General features: G+C 41.3%; 1 protein-coding gene across 2 annotated transcripts in view; it reads right to left on the bottom strand.

The window, feature by feature from the left end:
* adcy8 (adenylate cyclase 8 (brain)) overlaps positions 1 to 23,655 on the bottom strand; it is a 123,148-nt gene that overhangs the window by 34,370 nt on the left and 65,123 nt on the right. Inside the window, exons 7-9 of one of the 2 annotated variants that reach the window (XM_004569457.3) lie at positions 23,078 to 23,348; positions 6,152 to 6,349; positions 2,146 to 2,246 (exon numbers count right to left, since the gene is read on the bottom strand). In XM_004569457.3, the coding sequence (XP_004569514.1) occupies positions 2,146 to 2,246; positions 6,152 to 6,349; positions 23,078 to 23,348 (570 nt within the window). The remainder of the gene's footprint in view (positions 1 to 2,145; positions 2,247 to 6,151; positions 6,350 to 23,077; positions 23,349 to 23,655) is intronic. The other variant, XM_004569459.3, reaches the window with a different exon arrangement.

Below are 23,655 nucleotides of genomic sequence, written 5' to 3'. Positions count from 1 at the left end.
TCGCAGGGGCCACTGGAGCCTATCCCAGCTGTGTTAGGGTGAGAGATAGGGTACACCCTGGACAGGTCTTCAGTCTGACGCAGGGCTACCACCAATATCCTAATACCAATTAGGATTGGGAAATGTGCTCTAAACTCCTAACAGCCCAATGTGGGATCACAGATGACTGATAGCGCTGCCACTTGGGCGGGATGCAGAGGAGGTTAATGTTAGTGTGCACTCAATGGCACTGTCCACCTCCACAATGTACAACGTGTGGCCTAAAAAAATCTCTCTTACACAAACACACACACACACACACACACACACACGTCGGGTAATTATATCTTTCGGGACATCTAATTGACATAATGCTTTCCCTAGCCCCTTACCCTAACCATGAAACATGAATGCCTAACTCTTACACTAAACCTAACCATAACCAATTGTAACCCTGACACTAAAACCACATCCCCATAAGAGCTGTTGGTCCCCACAAGTACAATAAACTTCCAATTTTTGGTCCCCACAAAGATATGAATACACACACACACACACACACACACACACACACACACACACACACACACACACACACACACACTGGTAAAGGTTTTAAAACGTGTCACCTGCTGGAAAAGTATCTCCATCACATCAAACATCAATTTAATGACTTTTGCTTTCACTTTTCACTCTGGCTTTGGTGTATTCGGTTTTGTTTTTATCAATTATAGCTCCATATGGTCATCTACTGAACGAACATCTGAACACTGAAGGCTCGCTATTAGCACAGAGTAGGTGTAGTTTTGGAAAACAAGGCACACCACTGAACTAAAACGGGCAAATTACTGAAAACGTATGTGGTGCTCTTACAGAATAACACAACACAGGCCAACGCTAACCGAATAAAAATGGCCGCTGCTTTTTTGTCCGGTGCGACCAATTCTTTTTTAAGGTAGGAGTTTTTATAATGCTTAAACTTACACTGAGATCTGGACACTAACCAGATATTCAGCTATGACTCTGGTTCTTTGTTTGGTTTTCATTCACGTGAGTTAATGATGATTTATATAAGGACCTGAAAGCAGCACCATTGCAGGGGAATATTTCCTGAGAGAGTCTGAGGACAACACAAACCTGCAGAATTCTTGTATTTAGTGAAGCTTGTGTGCTGTTGTTCTATAGATGCAGGCAGGTATCAAAGCGGCTTTCAGATTGTCAGTTGGCATTACCTTACTCTGTTCTCCTCGGCTGAGATTCATTAAAAGCTTGTGATTCTGCTCGAGCTGACCTGGTCACACAAGATTTCCTTCACAGTCAGAGTCACAGAGACAACACAAGGCAAGATACGCTTATAACGCAGCTGTTTCTGCCTCCTTTCTCTTCTTTCCTTCACCTAACCCACTCCCCCCCACCCTCTAAACCTCTGACATGATGAAAAAAAGAAAACCTCAACCTTTACATTTAAAATACAACCTAAATCTGTTCACTCAACCCAAGTCCTTAACCTCTCACAGATGACATGAGCATCTACAGCTGTGTGCAGCAGAGAATGCTAACCCATATACTAAGGCTACATAGGTCAGGGTTTTGTTATGTGATAGACCAGTGAGCTGTTCAGGGTGTACCCTGCCTCTCACCCTATGACCTTTAGAATAGCCTCCAGCCTCAACATGACCCATGTTTTTACACATAAACAAGCACCATGGAACATACTGGACAGCTAGCATTTCCTCTCTGATATGATTTTGGTGCGGTACAGATTAATGTCAGAATTTCCAAGTTCCCCAGGATTTCCATCTGGAACAGCCCCCCAGGTAGGACTTTTAACTCGGAAAGTCAATTCAAGATGGCGACAGTAAGCATAAGCAGTAGTAGAACTGTAAAACCTGTAATCTCTAATCTACTGTTTTGCATTTGCGCCTCACTAAATAATCCATATGCGCCCTGTCCATGACTGTGGAGCTCAGGAGCAAACATAAACAGTGTATCCATTGGATTTTGGTGCTACACCCACATAAAAATCAGTCCCCAGTGTCTTAGACGCAACCAAGAGGGTCAGGGAAGTTCCTATTTTACACTGAAGGTGCAAAAGCTGCTACACATGCAGAATTAAGAGATTGCGCATTTTGAAATGATCATTTTATTGAATATCTGCTCTCTTACCTGGCAGAGGGTAGCAGGCTTTGGATGGTTGTGATGAAGACGAGCACAATGAAGGCGCACACCAGGTTGGATTTGAAAACCTCGTCCCTCATCTGTGAATACTGCACAATGAAGAGAAGACAAAGAGAAAGAAGACGGAGGAGGAGGAGCAGGTGAGGGGAAGACGAGAAACAAGTTTTCAGACAAACAGAGAAGACATCAAAATGCAACTGAAACACGCCAGTACACTGCCACAGATGCATGCCACGGTTCAAACACAAGCGTTAGAGAGAGACAGGAGCTGGTGGGTTAGCTGTGGGGTCCTGGGGAAGGTGCGAAGCTCACAAGCACAATGCTAGCTTTTAGCAGAGTCAGAGACGAAAACGATGCACGCCGTGTCAAAATAAGCAGACTGCAAAGCTAAAACTCAGTAGGAATAATATCAAATTAATTAGCTTTTTCTTTCAAATGTCTTTTTAGTCCTAAAGTATCAATGCTAACAACTCAACCAAATAAAAAACTCTAATAAGGATTTCTAAAAGCCTCAACCTTTTTGACTTTCTCCTACTTTTTTCTCTGTATTTTACATATAGACCTACTTTCTAATTTTTATATTCTGAAACCTGGTATAGTTATGCTAGCAATCAATGTAAGTAATCCAGACCTGTGAGGAAACCTTCAGACTATTTGCACCTGGCCAAAGGTTCAAGAATTTTCTTAATGTTTGATAAAACGACCTGTTCTCTTAAATAAGAAGACTAGCTTGGCTGCTACACTAAAAACAGAAAGAGATACGCTAGCCTGTTTAACAAGTACACAAAGGGAGATATTAAAACACTAGTTGACTGTTTTAATCATAACCATTACTCATAACACTTGGAAGATGTTTTTGAATTTTGGAGCGCACCAAGCTAGCACTAAGCTAGCACTAGCCTAGCACCATGCTAGCGTACTCATGCTAATTAGCTTACTAAGTGCACAATCATAACAGTAGTATTCACTGTCTCATCAGATAGCTATATTTATTATTGCTTCTAAATACTTTACTGTTTCTAAATATTTAATTTAAAAATATTTAAAGTCTACACGTTAACACGTTTTAATTTTCTGATCCTGTGGCTTCTGCCGAGTTACACGAACATAACTTGACCTGAGTCACCAGTCTGACCAAACTGCCCTGAATTGTTTCACTGAAAACTTCCCACCCTGTAACCCCCGCTGCCCCGTCCTCGCTCTGTCTCTTTCTCAAAGGGTGCTGGGAAATTAGCAAGAGGATGCTTCACGTTTTGTCACAACTTTGGCAAAAAAAGATGAGGGAGGCCAACAGCAAATCACTGCACATTTACTAAAGAGGTTAAGAGGGCAACAAAATAATAATAATAATAATAATAATAATAATAATAATAATAATAGATTCTTGGAAAAAGTTTTTAACGTAAGATTCAAGGGGAAACACAAATGTGAAGAGGGAGAGGCAAAACGAAAGTCAACTTAAAGGTCAAAGTGAGCTCAGTAATGTAACAAAAAATAGGGTAAAAAGGGACCAAAAGCTTCAGAAGTTCACTGCATTCACTAAAGAAAAGGCGGGAAAACACAGACACACTTTCCAACTTCCATATCTCATGATAACGGCAATGAAAACTGGCAGCTGTGTTTAACCCCGTTTAGATGTTTGTATTTGAGTTTGTTTCTTTTAAAGACGAAATAAAACACAAAACCACTTTTTAAATATCTTTAAATTTGTTTTCAGATTAATAAAATCACAAACTGCTAAATAGTAAGGTATGATGCAGATTAATTCATCAAAGGTCATTTGACTATTGACACTACTGCTTATATAGAATTGTAAATAATCTTTTGTGTAGTTTCTAACACAATAACTACATTAAACGACATACCACAGATGATTAAAAAAGTAACAATAAATAAAATTTTATAATAATAAATCCTAATGTAGACACTCTAGTATTACATATAGTACATTTAACAGAAATAAATATTTCAAACATCTCATCATTATGACACGTTCAGCTGCAGTTATGGGATATGGAAGTCAGGATTTTGAGAAAAAACATATTTTTTCCTGTCATGCTGTTTTCCTTTAGTGAATGCAGTGTGCTCCTGTAAAAAAAAAGAAAGAAAAAAAAATAGAGTTAAATATGTTGTCAACTTTTTCCACAGGACTGTAAAAGGGGTCCACGGCATGGACGTTTGGTCATGAGTAAACTGAAGGTGGAAACTGGACTCCAGGTGTTGGCAAACATCATGTTTCATCCAGCTTCGAAGCTTGGCGAAGAAAAAAAATCTCACATCCTTCATCAGATTTGAAGCACGTCAAACATGAGTCACAGTTACACGTGTTTGATGCGTGAGAATAATAGTTACATTAACTCACAGAAGATATTAATGCCATGCAGAGTTAGTCTGTAATGTTAGAGATGAAGCTGATTGTGTTGTTATTACGGAGTGTGAAGTGTGCCAACAGAATAATAATTAATTGTTGTATATTTTTAACCTGTTTTGTTTGAACATATAAACCTGAGAAGAATCCTAAAATACATTTAATTAGAAGAATTTAATTTCACTTTCTTTCATTTAAATTGCATAATGGAATTATGGATAATAATATACTAACTCAAATGTATTAATTATTGACTGATTATAAAGTCATTTACGAGCCAAACATACACTCACAGCTTTAAGCTGAAAATGTTGACATGTCACTTCTGCTGCTACCTTGCAACACGGCCTGCTGTTTGAAGCCTTCCACCATCCCAGCATATGCTCCTGCAGGATATATACTTATCAGACACCCAGCTCTATATGCAACACATTTGCTAATGCTACAGCCACACGAGGCAAAACAGTGTTTGGGGACCATGACACAATCAAAACGACTGTGACCATGTGCAACAAACTTGCAGTGGCTGCTTTGAAGATAAAACGAGGTCTGCAACAACTTTCACTGCAATCAGTTGCTGCTTTCAAAGCAACTGCTGTTACAACCAAATTTCCCCTAGTGGGACAATTAAACGATTATTCTATTCTATTCTAACTTCAAAACTTTCAATAAACTTACAATAAGATGAAGCGAGTTCAGTTAAGTTCATAAATTCCTCCATAAATAGCAACATAGTTGCCACAGGACAGCAGTTTAACTGCAAAATGGCCCCGGGCCTCGACAACCAAGGTGTATAAGCGGAACAGTTGGCAACTAGTTAAGTTGTGTTCCCTGTTGCAAGGAGATGCAGACTTACATGTGTACATCTGTCTGCATTTATGAGTTAAAGGGTGATCATTTACAGTCAGTCTGGAGGCAGGTGAATTGTGCAATCTTACAATCAAAAGCGGTTGACTAGCTAACTAATTGCAAACAGGCAGTGGAGGAGAAAGAATCCAATGTAAGGAAGGAGGTAAGCAAGAAAGTTGCTTCTCCTACTTTTACTCTAGAGTGATGAAGCCTAAATCCCAAACACTACCTGTGTGCTACAGGAAGGAGGGTTAGATGTTGGTTAGATGTCTGATAGATATTCTGTGGCGTCAGTTTTCTTGTTTTGCTCATTGTTTTGCTTCATTTCAGAGCTTTTCAGAGAAAATCCAGGTCGACGCCAATGTCTGGCTTAACCTTCTGCATTCTACGTTCTGCTGTATTAATTATTGTGGTGGCACACTTCAGAGTCCATTTGCTACAAAGATGAGTAAGTCTTTAGCTAAAAGAAAATCCTTGAACATTAAATCTATTTTGCAGTGCATCGTATCCCCTCCCCCCAAAAAACACAACTTTTTTTGTTAAGTCATTAAAAGTTGTGGAATCTTAAATTGACTCAGATTGACAGTAAAATACAAAATGTCAGTCTTTTTGTTCCTGCAATCCCACAGTAGTACCTCATGTGCCTTTAGCTTACTCATGATGGGACAATAAAAAATTGCTGGTTATTGTTTTGCTTCTGAAAGTCGTCATTTAGGAAAAGATATGAGGAGGGAGAGAGAAAGAAAAAAACAGTTATCTGTCTAAAACCCCAGCTACCTTCTCTTCCAGGCTGGAGTCTTTAAACATCAGTGAGAAAGGCTTGATATGCTCTCTTCTCAACTTATCGCCACTCCGTAAGTCGATGGCGCTCTCTATTCGCTTGTTAATTTCCTCAGGACCAGAGTGGACATGCAAAGCTTGTGCGAGATGGTTTGGAAGCAGATTTATCGAATTTCTCGTTAGGGCAGCCAGAGTCTAGAGGGAAAGCACATGCACATAGAATGAACCTGCTTGTCCCCCTTTTGGTTTCATTCAAGTTACAAATGAAAAAGAAGAACAGACACACAGTTACATTCAGTACATACACAAAAGAAAGTTAAGGAAAAGGAAGAAAAGGGAAGACCAAAATGCAACATCGGCTATCAGACCGACACTTCAGAGCAAGTCATGCATCTTCCATTCACCCCTGCAGCAGGTTCACTTTGCACTCGGGTTAGTGGTGACAAAGCTCTTAAAACAAGCACGCATTATAACAAAGCTGTAACTCATGTGCGGGACGTGAAAACAGAATCAAAATGGCAAATCGTGAAATGAAGGACAGAAAACAAAGGTTTGGATACAAGCGGAGCAAATGCGCAACCATTTATTTCCACCTGTTATTATTATAACCTTCAAAACTTTCCAGAAACAAAGTTAAACTCCATTAAACCCTCACCCCAGACAACCCTGCAAGACATTAATATGCACTATTATAAAAAGGTAATTGAACAGCGCAAGGCTCTTTCTTTACAAGGGTCTCCTCGGGTTTTAATTTACCACTTCATCGCTTCCCGTCTCACTCTGCCTTCCTTTAACTAAAATATATCCAAGGTCAAAAGCTGCCATAACTCTCTTTTTAAAGCAACCCTTTTCATCCTCTGCAAATCAAGTCTACTAGAATCATTACAGGCTTTCCCCCCCAAAGGTTTTCGGGTGAGATCATTTCTGCTTACAGACGTTTCAGTCTGACTGTGAAAACGGCCAAATCTACAAATGTAGAAACACCGAGGTCAGTACATCCGGATTTACTCTGCAGTTATTTTGATTATACTTTCATGAGGTCACCAGCATGCAGATCCAAAAAGATACAACTGATGAATCATTTACTTATTCATTTAAAGGCTATTAGCCCATACCAGAGCTGACACTGGAGTAAAACACAGAGTTTCACGCAGGCTGTGTAAATGCACAAACATGAAAAACAAACTATAAAGGACTAAATGTCCGACCTCAAAGGTCCAGAAAAGGTTTCACATATGTACCAAAGGTGTTAAAATACTTGTCGGCACAGTTTTGTCTAAATTTTAAATGTCTCTAAAATTTTAGGTAAAATATAAATTTGACTCTTAGATGTTCAGGTTTTACCGTGTAAGCCCCAAACTTTTTTGCACCACGGAGCAGTTTATGTCCAACAATATTTTCACGGACCGGCCTTTAAGGTGTCGTGGATAAATACAACAAAATAAAATCAGTACCAAAAATCAAAATCAGTATCGGTGCCAAAAAAAGAAGATTTATTCACAACACACGGGAAAGACCCAGGGAAACGGAGTTAATGATAAAAATGATAAAAACCCTGAAAACCATAAATTTCACACCCGAGCCTCAACTCTCGCGGCCCGGTGCCAAACGACTCATGGTCTGTGGCCCGAGGGGTGGGGACCGCTGGTTTAAGTTATGTGGGACACATTTATTACAATCTGACATACACTCTGTATCACTGGCAGAACATCACTTCACAGCAAGTTAGTTCTGGGTTTCAGTTCAAACACATTAGTTTTAGGATCCACTGTTTAGATATGAGACACATAAAGCTTCAGTGAGGCTAGAAAAGTGTTTTAAAGACACACTTTCAGTGTCTGTGTGAATAACAAAAACACTGCTCTGCAGACTGTGCACCTTTTTTTTTATAAGAGGGCCATTTTTGTATAGTTACGACCCCCTCTGCATTGGGGGCTCGTCCATCCTTTTTTTTTCCGTCGGGTTGACTCGTTCTTTGTTCTTTGTTCGTTGCCGTTGTCGCAGGTGGGTTACCTGTGTTCTTGGTTAGCTCTACTTTTCTGGTTGGCAGTTTTTTCTTGTGTGGGAGGGTGTGTGTTAGTATGGAATTTAAATTGGAGGATTTCGCTTTAGGCCCAACTGAAGAAAAGCTGGACAGATGTAAAAAGGATGACCTCATTCTTATTGCCAATTTCTTTGATGTGACTGTGCCATTGAATGCAAAGAAAAAGGAGCTTAAAGAACTCCTGTGTATTAAACTGCATGAAAGGGGGTTGTTTGGTGAGCCAGGTCCTGCAGAGGGAGTTGAGCTGGGAGCTGTTGCTGGTATTCCTGCCCCACTGAAAAATCTCCCTTCTCAAACTGGCCCTTCTGCGGAAGAGCTGCAGTTAACACTGCGCATAAAGGAGGTGGAGTTAAAAAAGCAGCAGTTGGAGGTGGATGCCATGCACTTAAAGGTTAGGGCTCTGGAGATAGAGAGGGAAGCCGCTGTATCTGCCAGTCCTCCTACACCTCGGTCAGCCCCGCAGTTACCATCCCAGAAGAAGCCAGAAGACAGCTTTGATGTAAGTAGGCACATCACATTAGTCCCAGCATTTAGAGAAACTGAGGTAGACTCTTATTTCACAGTGTTTGAGCGCATTGCAGGTGGACTACACTGGCCAAAGAATGTATGGTCTCTTTTACTTCAGTGCAAATTGGTGGGCAACTGCTGCGCTGACGTGAACATGCTGTGTCCTCCTCGTCTGCCTAATATTTGAACTCTGTTTGTAAACTCTGATATACAGCTGACCTTAGTTTTATTACAGTCTTGTGTCTGCTGGCCCACTTTAGTTAACCCTTAGCTTTTACTCTTGCCTGTTCTTTTCTTTGTGTATTAATTGTTTTCCCGGTGGTCTGTTGAACAGCCCTGTCGGTTTTCAGTTCAATGTTCGTAATAAAACCCCTTATTTACTCTGATTTCATGAGAGGGCTTGTGTATGTTTCTCCCCTCCTATCGCCTAGCAGAGGGGGTCGTAACAGTATCCTTGCATCAAGGTACAAATTAAATTGTCCCCAGAGGTTTAAAAATTGTTACAAACTCAAGGCTACAGTTAAGTTCCCTCCTTCAAGGGTAAAACTGCAGCAGCTTACAGTGACAAGCTGTTGAGTGTCATTGTAACAAGGATCAAGGATCGCTCGTAGGAAAAAGGAAATTAACCTCTTCCTCACATGTCCTCCTTTGGTGTTTTTTCTCTATCGATGACCTCAGCCTCCACTTTGACTCTTTCTCAGCTGTACAGCCCATCCTGACGTAGACGACATGTTGGCTCCAAAGGTAAAAGCGATGAAGGTCACACATGAGGATCAGAGTCATTTTCTCAGGCCCATTGACATTAGCTACCCATCATTATTAAGTAGCCACATATTACAAATTACCCTTTGAAGTGTTTGAAACCTGTGGAGCTGGCAGCCATTAATGATGATGGAGACGTAGTCAAATTCTAACATTTCTCACCAATTCTGACCGATCCAACGTCTCACCTCATCTCGCTTCATTCAACACATTAACGCGCGACATCCATCGTGCTCAGAGAGATCATTAAACGTTCGTTTTCAGTCTCTAAATGAAGGTTCTCAAACAAACACCTTCATTAGCGGATGCCTCTTCTTCTGTGTTTCATGTCAGGGCTCCTCTGACCGTCATTACATGCAAATGTGAGTCCAATCAGAGCTACCTGGAGCTTATAAATGACAGCAATTTAGAGGTCTATCAGACAGTGCCTCATGATTCACGAGAAGCAAGATCACTTTTTACTGTCAGATGAAAGATTCTCACGTCTCACAACCACAGAGTGAACGTTTTATTAATTATTCATTATAATTAATAATAAATAAAACGTAATTGTATTTTAAAGTTTGAGGTTCTTGCTGGAAATGCCTTTATTGGTGAAATGCCTGTATTGAGGTAAACCTCAGATTACAGTGACGACAATCCTTCTTATTTGTGTTTTCCTGGATTCAGCCGAGAGTGTAGCTGAACTATCGACCCTGTCTGACTGCGTCAGGCTTCAGAAGAAGTCCTCTGTTTAATGACGAATGTGCTTTGAGGCCGACTAAAATCTTGACTCTCGTGCACCTCTGGAGTATCTTGTGTTCTGCTGCTATTTTTAGCTCCCTCTGTGACCTGTTCCCTCGCCTTCTACTTGTGCCTCTGCACAGCACACCGGATCTCCTTCAGATTTTTGTTGTGGGCAGCTAGGCAAAAGCCAAGATTGTGTTTTCAGTGGGCTCTGATCCACCACACAGCTCAGATTGTTTCCTTTGATTTATCTCACGCGCACACTTTGGGCTGTTATCGTCGAGCGCAGGGCTGCTCGATTATGGCAAAAATGATAATCACGATTATTTTCACTGAAATTGAGATCTCGATTATTTGACGATATTTATTTAACCCTTTAAGACCTACCATAGAATCAAGTCCGCCAGAGCTTATGTTTTTTTTTTTTTTTTTTACATGCTGTAGTGCCATTTGTGGGAGCATTTCAAGTTGCTATACAACTGTTATAGCCCATATTTTAATAATATGTATGCATTAAGTCCATAGTAACTACATTAATTGCAAAAAAGTGCAATAAACTACAAAAAAATTGAAAATCGTTTTTGTTTTTTTTTACATATATTTCTACTTGGAGAAATTTAAGAGGTTTATCCCTCAAAACTTTAAATACAAAAAAGTTGCAAAAAATAGTTTCCCACCACAGGAAATTTATCTTGAGTGTCTTCATAGTTTTATTTTGGAGATACAGCTATTTTTATATACTGCAGGAAAAAAAAAATCCTATGATGCAAATTTGCAAAGGAAACAGCAGGTGCATCAAAATAAACTATTTCCAGCAGTGCAATTCGAGTTCTAAGCATCCCAGAAACTATTCAGAAAAGTCAAACATGACTTATAAAAACACCAGTATAGTCTTTTAAGGCCTACAAGTAAAAAACTACATTTTCCGCGAAAATGACGTCACTTCCGGTTTCGGACAGGAAATGGCGGACATGTGATAGTTCACGTTGACGTCTTTTTCAATGTGGGAAGTGTTACGAACAGCTGATCGGATCGGCAAAGTGTGTTTCTGGAATATTATGTTTTTGTTCCTGCAAGCACTTTTTATGCAATTTTTGCAAAGCTTTATGTGGAAGGAAACCGTGACCGAGGACAAGCTGATGGCATCAGATGTAAGTACAACTCCTCCGGTTTCATATGCAAAACAAATTATTGCGCTAGCTTACGCGGTTCAGGTTCTACAGGGATTTAAAGGGTTAACAATAACAATGTATTGAATAATGACTTTAAAAAATAATATAAAATAGTGTGCAAATACTGATAACAGTGCAAATGTTTGCAATATAAAAAATAAATTAACTTCTGCTTAGCTTTCCGAGCTTCCCTTGGGTCCTCTTAATTGTTGTGATGCGTGTTCGAAATGCAGAGAGGTGCGCTCGATTTGCCACACGAGAGTAAAGCACGAGGGAGGGGCTAATAATCGGCTCAGTCATTTTTAATGATCATTGAAAGCCCAGATCGTAATCGTGATTAAAATTCGATTAATTGAGCAGCCCTAGTCGAGCGGCACATCGAGAGTTTCACCAGAGGATAGGCCCCATTCCTGCCTTTGAGCTTGAAAACTGTGGACTTGTTGACAGTCTATTTACTTATCTGCAAACTGAACTGTTTTTCTAGTTGTCACTTGAAATGTCATTTGTTTTTTCAGAAATAAAAGAGCTTGCACTTAAACCTAGCAGGTAGGAGGAAATGAGGTGCAAACTAAAAGCATCAGGAAAAGTTCTGTCTGCATAATAAAAACCACAACGGAGAACAGTGACTGTGAGCTCAGCCCTGTTTGCTCTCAGCACACAGCGAAGAGATCGGAGCTGAAACTGAACTTGAGCTCAACAATTCATCTTTTGCATATGAATGAAAACGCATGGCCTTTGTGTCAAATCATTAACATATTTGGAGCGGTTTCATTATAATGAGGAAACTGGCTGATGAGCATCAGCTACGCACTCCAGGCCCAAGACAGGTGAGGTGACGGTATGCAGACTTTATTATCAGCTAATTTCAGACTAATCTCAGCTCATTTATGTGGGAAAAATATACAGACGATATGTCTGAATGCGACATGCTCCATGCGTCTGTTAAATAGAGACAGAGTCAGCTGTGATGCTTTACAGCACAAACTCAGATCGGGTTTGGGAGTGTTTTATGTCCACACTGTGATTTTGGTGTAAATGCCATAAAATGCATAAACAAGGCAGCACAGAAGTAATAAAAAGGCTTATTGACCCATAAACATAAATCTTTACAGGAAGAGACTAGAGCGTGGTTTCTGTTCTGAGCTGCACGAATCCACATCTGATTAAATCGGTGCTTTTTCAAACTAAAATGACCCTGGATGATGGATGACCACGCAGCAAGTACCAGGGGGCTGAAAAATAGATCAAACTTTACTTCAGAAATAAATTTTGTTTACAGCGTGACACAGAATTGCTTTGGGTTTACTTTAAATACTTCCCCCTTCATAACAGCTGCCCAGGGATGACTTTTTAAACATGATTATCTCGTGCTGTTTTAATTTGAAAATCCTTTCTCAGGTGATCATGTTTAAAAGAGAAAACTTGACCTTTAACCTTGACAATGAGGTCACCTGAAAATACTATAGTCCTGTGTATGCAAAGTTGAATGCCCCGCCCACCAACCCACTTGCTGTCCGTCAGCCTTTTAAAGCCGAGGTGGGGGTATATTTCTCAGTAGCAAAGATTGTAAAACATCTGAAAATACCAGTGAAAGTCCAAAGTTTAAAATTTTCCAATGGCACCCCAGTGGGCCAGACTGGAGTCTTTGCCGGGCTGATTCTGGCCCCCGGGCCTTTTGTTTGACACCTCTGCTAACTAAAACATCAAGCCGTCACTTGGCAAACCTGTTCATCACTTAACCTTCAAACATCTGAGCCGGAAAGAAATGAAACAGAGATGAGCTCCAATGATAATAATGCAAGATTGCTGAAAACCTGCAGCACTGATAATGTAACTGTGTGTTTTATTTTGAAAGGTAAGGTTCTCTTGATTCACTCTTTTCATCCTGTTCACAAGCATAAAAGACACTTTACTACTCCACTCTTTATCTTTGCACATGCAGCCCAGAGAGATGCAAATGTCAGCTTCATCAGAATACATGAAAAAAAACACACTAGGTAGAAACTCAGACTTTATGCAGAAAAAATGAATACAAGCTGAAATACATCATCGCACAGTTAATTTATCATCAGCGTCTGGAGCTGGATGTTTTCTTTAGGTTTCCTCTCTTTAGAGGAGAATCTGGTTTCAAACATGAATCCCTGTGAAGTTTAAAGGAAAGCTGTGAACATTTTAAATATTTAAAACAAGGATTTCCACCATCAAGAGATCAAAGCCACAAAAGAATTTCCTTCTCTTGTTACGCATACCTGTTTCCAGAAATTGGATGAAGCTGACCCTCTGCTACCTGTGAAAACTCCATTCAAAACACAAAACACTCTTCTGTAAAAAACAAGTATCGCAGAAAAAATCCACATCAGAAATCTCTGCACTGAATCATACTTGTTATTAATCTCTTCCACAGCCAGTCTCTTTGCCTCTCTTCCTTCTCTCACCCCAACCGGTCGCAGCAGATGGCCCCGCCCCTCCCTGAGCCTGGTTCTGCCAGAGGTTTCTTCCTGTTAAAAGGGAGTTTTTCCTTCTCACTGTCGCCAAAGCGCTTGCTCATAGTGTTTTTCTCTGTATGTATTATTGTAGGGTTTTCCTTACAATATAAAGCATCTTTGGGTGACTGTTGTTGTGATTTGGTGCTGTATAAATACAAATGAATTGAATTAAATTGAAATCTGAATCTATTACTTCATATTCCACAATACAGATAGCGAGCCTTAGTCTTCAGCTAATGAGAGAAGAACTCGGAGGGGGCAGGGCTATGAGCCGTGCTGCTGTGATTTTTCCTGGCATGCACATCCCTCAGGAAGTCTACAGCCTAAAGGGCAACCGCTTCTGAATCTGGCATTTCCCGTCTTTGGACTGGCTACAGTGATTAGTCGTCGAGCAGTGTTTGGCTGCATCGAGCCAGCGGGGGTTACATGTATGTATACACATTAATAACAGAACACACTGCTGCAAAGACCAACATATGACAACAGAACAGGGACCTTTGTACTTATTCAAACTTCCTTTTACACCATTGTTTTGTGGCACTGATGTGACGGTGTGCCCTTTCTCACAAAGCATTATATAATTTGAAACATAAAAGTGGCAGACATAAATCAGCAGAGGATTTTCCCACAAAAGTGCCCTAGTCAAATATCGTTTATACATGAAAGATGGATGTCGCCATTGTTGCATCACCAGCTGATTATTGAAGTCTGGGTTTTCACGCCTGGAGCTGAGCATCAAAACACGACCTGGGTGCTTTCGTGACACCAGCTTAGTGGTTTTGAAACTAAAGAAAACAAACCTGAGCATTTAGAGCAGCACGATGACACTTTTGCTCATATGGAGTTTTTGTCCATGTTTATTAATGAGCATTTACCGCTACTGCAGTGTATACATGACTTAACGTAAGGAGAAGCTGAATATGTCGTCTTCAGACTTTTGATTGCACACTGCTTTGTAGTTGAACTGGCATGACTTAAGTCACTACAGCAGCACTGAGCACAAACTCAGACTGCTTCTAGCCTTCGGCGAGCCTTGAAAGTGAACATGCAAACAAGGTAGCGAGAATTAGGTCAAGGGAGGAGCGTCTAGAAAGAGATCAAGCTGCCGCGCGTCCCTGTCGGCTGAGCCACCTTTCATTTCAAATGCAGACGTGAGACTTGAGCAGAGCTGAAATGAAACATGAAACTGAACCCATTTCTTTCTGGCCTGGATTTCACAGAGCGGGGACTCGGAGTAACCGGGTCTTCTAAGGAAACGCAGAAGCTCCTTCGAGGCGAAAGCACTGCGACTGTGCTGTGCATCACGGGCGCCGGCAGGTACACAGTGAAGCATGAAAGAGGTAGAGACAGAGCCACTGAGTCGGCGCAGAGCCCACACGGAGCTCCGAGTACGATTTCAGGGCACGCGACGAATCTTCTGAGTTTCATGATAGCAATCAGTCCCGGATGGACGATAGCTCCCGTAATCACAGTGACACACAGGATATGATGTCATTTCTTCAGTGGCTATCTGTGTCTTACGCAATAAAACACAGGATAATTGGAAGATAATGGTTGGCCGCAGATACTAAATCCTGTTTTTATAACAGTTATCAGCACAGAGCTGTTACCTGCTGCTTCAGTCAGCTGCCTGTGAAATCGGTGAATCATCTGCTATTATGTGTTATTGCATGTCTTCAACCAGCTGTGTACAGTTAATGGAAGCTCCTAGTGCCCATGTCAGTGTGAAAGCTGCTGTCAGCGTCCTGGCTGAAGAAAAGGAGCATAAAGTCAGATTACTGCAGGTGAGAGAAGTCAGTCATTCAATCTTAGCATAAGAGTCAAACATAGGCTGAGTATTTCTAGTGTTTTTGTTTAAATATCGGCTACTAAAGCAAGAAAAACGAGCTTCTAAGCTAACGGGACAGTTAGATTTTAGTATACTTTAGTTGCCTTATTGACTTATTTAAAGTTTATGATGAGAACACAGAAGAAATGCAGCAGCTGCAGTTGTCAAACTTCCTGGACTTACAGATCTCCTAGTGTGAGTACACTTAACAAGGTGTCGGGCCTTCATGTGGATTCTCTGAATTACTGCTAGAGGGATGGACACCATTGGTCCAAAATTATCCCCATATCCTGTGTTTTGATGGTGGTGGTTGGTCCAAAGTCTTCTATAGATGTTCAGCTGGGTTGTTAAAGCCACAGCATACGATTCACATCACATCTGATTCACTGACCGTGTGATCCCTGGTGCTATATTCCTCCTGGGAAAAATGCATTCCTACTTCTCTGCCTTATTAATTGTTGAGGAAAGGACTAACCCTCACTCACCCATGAAACAGCTTATAAATTCATTATATTTGATCTCTAATCTAATCCAGTAGTTTTACTCTCATTTCAGTAAGAACACATTTTAAAAATATAGAACTTGTGTGGGACTTGAATCATGGCTTCTCGCGTGAGCAGCAAAATGACGTTTTCACCTTTCAAAAGTGGAAAATGTTAACTTCATGCACATGGACACAAATGAATTGATGCTAGACTGGTCTGATACAGAATAATGTTCAAGTAAATGAAGACAAGTGTCCATAAACACTAATTAATTGATTTAATTTCACGACTACGTCAACCACTGCCATCCGACTGTGTCGGCTCATTTCTACAGTACTTATTTCCCTGCAGCAGAGAAGCAGCGGCCACTTAACAAGACGGTGATTAATTTCCAGAAACGCTGACCATGCGGTGGCGAGTCACGTTTACACCGATTATCGGCCTTCAAATATTCATGTCATAACAATGGACGCAGCCAAGACATAACTGAACTCTTCTTGTTGTACTGCAGTCCCTTTATTTCCTGTCTGACTGACACAGGCGTGCACCAGTATCGTGCCAGCCAAATCAGACCAATAGGAGTGAAGGACGGGGGTCACAGAAAACCAGCAGTGAGAACTCGAGCTCCAAGGAAAGCAACGCAATAGAAAATAAAAGTGTTTTTTTTTAAAGAGATGCTTTGAAACTCCTCCGAGGAGCCTTTGATATGCAAAGAGCCACTGTTTGAATTGACTTCTCTAACAGGCTTTCATTGTGCCAGAAGAAAAAAAAAAAACCAAGTGGCACTTTTCAGAAAAACCATTCCTCTGCATCCAAACACACGCTTACATCAGACGCTGTAAACTCCTGCTGCATTCAGCCTCATATACACAGGAGGCGAGTTTGCAGAGTTTGCTGTCAGCTCGGAGCTGCAGGAGATGAAACAATCAAACTGCAGCTCTGCACATTTGGCACACGCTGAGAGCGGAGACACATTTCACTGTTCACATAAGGAGCGAAAATATGGCATTACCATCGCATGTTGTAACAGCGCTGTATTCATAAAAACGTGTAGAATATACAGTGTTAGACTGCAATCTGTTGTGACTGGACTTTTAAATACATATTATGATTTATAATAGTATGTATTATAATAATTGTAATGTATAATTTATGACCTGAATGTCCATGAAATCAAAAGGAAATTGTCAAGTTTGTGTTTAACGTTCTTGAGTGCACTCAATCACAGCCAGCCAGACAAGCACACGGGAACTTTAATCAGTCTATTCAACTCAATTTAATTTTATTTATACAGCCCCAAATCACAACAACAGTCGCCTCAAGATGCTTTAGATTGTAAGCTAGACCCAACAATCATATGATGAGCAAGCACTTTGGCGACAGTGGGAAGGAAAAACTCCCTTTTAGCAGGAAGAAACCTCAGTCAGAACCAGGCTCTGGGAGGGGCGGGGCCATCTGCTGCAACCATTTGGGAAGAGAGAAGGAGGACAGGAAAAGAAGTCTATTTTCTATCCAACAAGGAAAACGATGACAGAGCAAAACCACGTTTGGAGTACACAGCACAGAGAAAATCAGACAAATAACAAAGGAGGGAAGAGAACAATTGCAGTAAATAAAAACAAAGGAAGCCAAACAGGAAGAAACTAAAAGAGACGAAGGAGAAAACACAGACACTGATGCATCACATGCGGTCGACAGCCTACTTCTATAAATGTCTTTTAAACGTTTCAAGTTTGATGCTAAATTAAGTCTTCATTATCTCTATTATCTCTGCAGGGTTTTGAAATGGCTTGGTGATGTGTTTAACATGAAATCTTAAGCTAACTGTTTGGCTAACTGTTCGCCTTCTCCAGTTATCCTGATGAAACGTGAAGCTCGACGGCCTGGAGCAGAAGCTGTAGGAGGGTGCCATTCACTTTGTGATGGAGGAACAACGAGTCCTCGCCAAGCGGCATGTTTGTGGTGCTGGGTGTCGGCCAGCAGCGCTGGACACAAAAAGCTCGTCCGATCAAAGCAATCTGGGAATGCTAATGTGGCCTGAGAATGCACTCTTAATCCCCCTCCCATCATCATGCACGATGACATGTCTTTGTTTGTGGGAGGACAGCAGATACGTCCAAGTATGCGTAAGACAACGGTCAGAGTTTAATCTGCTGCAGAGACCGAGCACCCTCATCTACATTAACACTAACACACTGTCAGGTGTAATACAGCAAAACAAGCTCACATTCATTTACTGTGATACATCAGACACCTGGAAGTAACTAAATAAAATGTGTTTACAAGGAAACTCTGCAGAACCTTTCCAATTACAAGAACAAAGAAAAAGATAAAACACAGACGAGGAACGATCTAGAAAGAGTGGTCCATGCTTTTATTACTTCACGGCTGGACTACTGTAATTCCCTCTATGCTGGCCTAGATCGTTCCTGTCTACATCGCCTTCAACTGGTGCAGAACGCTGCCGCTCGCCTGTTGACCAGTTCAAAAAAAAGAGACCACATCACTCCGGTTCTCTGCTCTCTCCACTGGCTCCCAGTTGCTTTTAGGATTGATTTTAAAATCTTACTGCTGGCTTTTAAGGTTTTAAATGGCACTGCACCTTCTTACCTGTCAGAACTCCTTAGTACTTATCGCCCCAGGAGATCTTTGAGGTCAGCCGATCTGATGCTTTTAGATGTTCCCAGGTATAAATTAAAGACAAAGGGAGAGAGGGCGTTTGCTGTGGCTGCACCCAGACTGTGGAACAGTTTACCTCCTCACGTCAGATTCTCCAAAAGCCTAGAAACTTTTAAAACTGCTCTTAAAACTCACCTCTTTTCATTGGCTTTTAGAAAGGTTTAATTTATTTGTTTATTTATTTTTTATTTGATCAGCGAGGTGTTTTACGAAATTGTGTTCTATTGTATTTTTATCTGTATTTACTGTACAGCACTTTGGTCAGCCTTGGTTGTTTTTAAATGTGCTCTATAAATAAACTTGACTTGACTTGACATAAAATGAACTGAATGAAGTTTAAATATTTCAGCCTTCAAAGATGGGCAGCAGCTCAGTCAGCAGTGGTTACACAAACTGATACACAGAAAAATACATACGAAATGTGAAGAAAATGTAAACTTCAAAGCTAAGGAGACATCAGAATAACTGCACCTCCTCCTCCAAGATGAAGGCCAGAACGAAATCCAACAGCTCAAGTTTCACAACGCTGAAATGCTCATGCTCACTAATCACCGCTTTTACTTTACCTTTCACGTGAAGCTCAAATGCAACACAGAAGAGCTCTGAATTTTTCATTTCTCCATCACGTCATATACAAAAATCTGAAATCTCCACTTTAAGGCAGATTGTCCTGCTTATGATCCTTTCAGACAACATAGGCCATGGATCAGGACTGAGAATAAAAAAAGAGTCATGCATGAGCAGAAGACGCCACTGTTTAGAGTTGCCTCCCCCCTCCCAATATTACTCCAGTGTGCAGAACTGTAAAGAGGACAAAACAAAGGATGCTGCTGGTGTAGGTGAGGCTGTGAAATGGACACACACTCCTTCAGCTGCAAATATCTTTTTTACCGTCTTTTCCCAGAAATTGAAACCTCCCCCCTAATAACATCATGCACATCATGAAAGACTCCAAGCATGGTCCCCAGTGTTACCCATCAGCCTCCCAGTAGATGCACCTATGATAACACTTCCTTCAGGAGTATCACATTCACAAGAGTTTTGGAAAACTGACCTTGACCCTGAGGTCGAGGTGACAGAGATTCTAACTCATCTGAGATTTTTAGTAGCTGCACCTGTGGTGTAATTTCAAAATCCTACGTTGGCTCGTTCTCAAGTAACCACAAACCGGGGTGTCCACACCACCCACCCAGCAGGGTGACAACAACACCTCTTTAGTCGTTTACAGCTGAGCGCTGTTGTGTCTGTCAGTCATTAAAAGACGAGACTTTATGACCCTGTCGTCGAAGCATTCCAGATTTACTTTTCAAAGACATCTCTGCTCTCAGGTATCAGTACTATTGGATATAGACAGCACATGCATTCAGCATAAAATATCTGGGGTGTTTTTAAAACCTCATTTAGGAAAGAACTCAGTTAAGCTGATGGTTAATTAGGCCTGATTCAAATCACTGCAGAGCACAAAACACCGAGAGAAAGAGAAAAGCAGCCCAATGATGTCGCAACAATTAAAGCAGCACAAGAGCAGAGTCGTCTCGGTTTCAGTGCAGGTCACGCTGGTACTTAATTCATCAAAAAGGTATCACACCATTTTCATATGCAACGTAGTCCATGTAAGGGCAGGGATAGCTCAGTAGGTAGAGTGGTGGCCCCATGATCGGAAGGTCGGAGGTTCGACTCCACTGAACGGCTACCCTGAGGTACCCCTGAGCAAGGTACCGTCCCCACACACTGCTCCCCGGGCGCTGCACTGGTGGCTGCCCACTGCTTCGCTGGGTGAATGGGTTAAATGCAGAGGAACTATTTCCCTATGGGGACTAACACGCACACTTAAAATGTAATGCCCTCAACATTTGGTAGCCTTACTCAGGCATACTAATGCAACACAATGCAACATAGCTCAAACAGCACAATCTTCTAAAAGAAAAGATAAGTAACAAATCTTTCATTTTTTTCTTGCATAAACGTCTTTCAAAGACCTGAAGATGGCAACTCAAGAGCAGATTAAGAAGTTTCCTTTAAAAAGATCTTCACAATTTACCCGAACCACACAGCCTCGCCTTCGCCCATGAACCTGGCAGCACACAACACGTAATCCTGCCTTTAATTCAGTTCAAGCTCATTAATGCAGCACAAATCACAACAACAGTCACCTCAAGGTGGCTTTATACTGCAAGGTAAATGCCCAACAGTGTTCACAAGACACAGCAATCAGACTTTACAGCGCCATCATGTTGTTTCATTGCAGTTGCACGCCTCTCTTCCTCAGTCTATGACTATATATCTAACCGGTGTGTTAGCTCCTTATAGAGGCAAAAGGATCTGTGAACGGTGCAAACAGAGAAAACTGCATTAAATGATACTGTAAAAAAAACAAAAACAATGATGCATTCATCAGCCTGTGTCTGATGTTTTAAGGACATTTTTCTAACATATTTTCAGATATTTCCTGACAGGAAACTCTCTGAACACCATTTGAAACTGTCACAAACATCCATCAGCTGTTAGTTTTTCTCCCTCTCCCTTCCACATTGTTCAACAAAAAAAAGAAAGAAAATGTGAAACAAGCTCAACCTTCAATCACTCTCTCCAAATTCAACCGTCTTAGACAAAACACAAAACCCCTCCGGGGGCTGGTTTGTTGTCACAGGCAAGCAAATGAAGAAGAAATGAGGAGGATGTTTAAAATGGGCCACACAATCACAAGCTCGTCATCCGAAAATAAAAAATAAAAAGAAGGCTGGCGCGCAGTGATGCGTTACCACAGTAACACATTTTCTCTGCAGAAAGCTGTCCACTCGCTCCCAGGAAAACAAAACCCCCCAAAAAGGACAAAGCAACCAACAAACAGGCGAAACAACTGCGAAGATCCCATGCACTGTAAACAAAAAACAAATAAATAAATTAAAAAACGCCCGCCGTGACAAAAAACTTCATCCTGCAGTGAAACTCAGTTAAAGCAAACAAGCTGGCCAAGAGTATTCTAGTCGTCCAAATATCATCAGGAAAAATGAAACAGAAGTTTATTTCCTCCCATCTACTTGCTTCGTCTGGCATCTTCACTCATTTCTGGGTCCAAATGCTTCAGTTCCAAAACGAAAACAAGCACAGACAATTGAAAACAGTCCAAATTTGTTTAGCTCCAATAAAAAGATGCGTGTGGTTGTTCTAACAGGTGTTACAGTAAAGTTTAGCATTCAGGCGTCGATGAAACGAGGATTTACAAAGTCGCTGCTCTAACGTTGAATCTAACATCGCTGGAAAACTTGTCAAGGATTAGCTTATGTACAGTTTTGATATGACGTGGAGTCCTGCGAAAAACTAGACACGCCATATGATTAAATAGCTTAATCAACAACCTTTATTGATAATAACTTGATCAAATGATCAGTTTCTGTGGATAAAATCTGTCCCACTCTTCTTTGCAGCATCACTTCATTTTTGCACAGCTCTCTTGAGGTCCGGACTTTGGCTGGACCTTCGCAACATTTTCTTTTTCAGCCATTGCTGCTGTGCTCGGGATCATTGTCCTGTTGCATGACTCAGTTTGGGCCAAGCCCAAATCAATACCCCTGCAGCGCCGCGCTGACCGTCTGTGCTGTATGAAGTGCTATGGCCAAACGTCTCCACTTCCAAACAAGCCATATTTGTTCAATCTTTTCTAATTGTACTGTCATGAATGTAATATTGTATGACAGGAAAAGAAAGAAAAAACTCAGGTTTGTGCATGTCTCTGAGCATTGCATGATCTGACTATGGGATGAATTTGCGAGGATTTTCACTCGTGCTGTAATGTTTGCACGTGCCTGAATGCTCCAGACCAACAAACTGCTTTTATAGAGGTGCTTACACTTGCTGATGATCAATTAATTAAGGGCATTTAATTAGCAGCACCTGGGTCCTACCAGGCTGAGAAGAAACCAGGCTGAGAATGGCAATTAAATAGGTCTGGTGGGCTTGTGCCAGTTTAAAAAAAAAAAAAAACAGAGCACTGGAGAATATTAAAGAGACGAGACTCCCATTCATCATAAGGAAACATTTGAACCCAGAAATGGGGTCATTATGTCATTAGCTAACGAGCAGATAAAATTCATTCCCCTCCCCCGAACGTAGAATTAAAGATAACAGTTTAATCATCACTGCAGAAGAAGTTTGCTGCAAAGACAGACATTCTCTGGCAGGGTGATAAAGTGCATACATCATGACCTGAATTACAAGCAGTGGCGGGACTTACGTTCTCCTTCCCCACGATGTTGTCAAAGGGGAGCTCGGGGCTCCACGAGGCCTCGTTAAAGGTAGCGCTGCTGGCTCGACGGTCGGCCGAGCTGGCCGCCTCCTTCATGATGTCCTCCGGCAGGGAGAGCAGACTCTCCTCGGGCTGCTTTATCAGGTACGTCTCGATGTTGTGGCGGCGAAGGAAGTCGTTGCGGTCCTTCCCGTGGCCTTCCTCCACCTCGTAGTCACCGTTTAAACAATCCAGAGCTGCCTTAGAGATGTGGATCCTCCTGAAATGGAGAAAAAACATACATATTTAAAACATCTTTTGCCACTTTAGCTCAGTGGGTGAGAAGGTAACCACAGGCCACAGTGGTCTGGGTTCAAGTCTGACCCACAGTCCTTTGCTTCGTGCTTGCTCTCTCCCCACTTAATGCCTGCACTTACTATCCAGTAAAGATAAAAAATGGCTATATATATATATATATATAAAAACATCATGCCCAAAGGGAAAGAAGTATCCCTAGATACAATGTAATCATGTCGCTGATTAGATGTAAATCCATAATTCAGTTCTGGCTTTGTCTTGCTTTTGTC

This window comes from Maylandia zebra, linkage group LG18 (assembly GCF_041146795.1).
Source record: "Maylandia zebra isolate NMK-2024a linkage group LG18, Mzebra_GT3a, whole genome shotgun sequence".
Lineage (NCBI taxonomy): Eukaryota > Metazoa > Chordata > Actinopteri > Cichliformes > Cichlidae > Maylandia > Maylandia zebra.
Note: the sequence above shows the minus strand (reverse complement) of the source record. Positions and strands in the feature narration are given on the sequence as shown.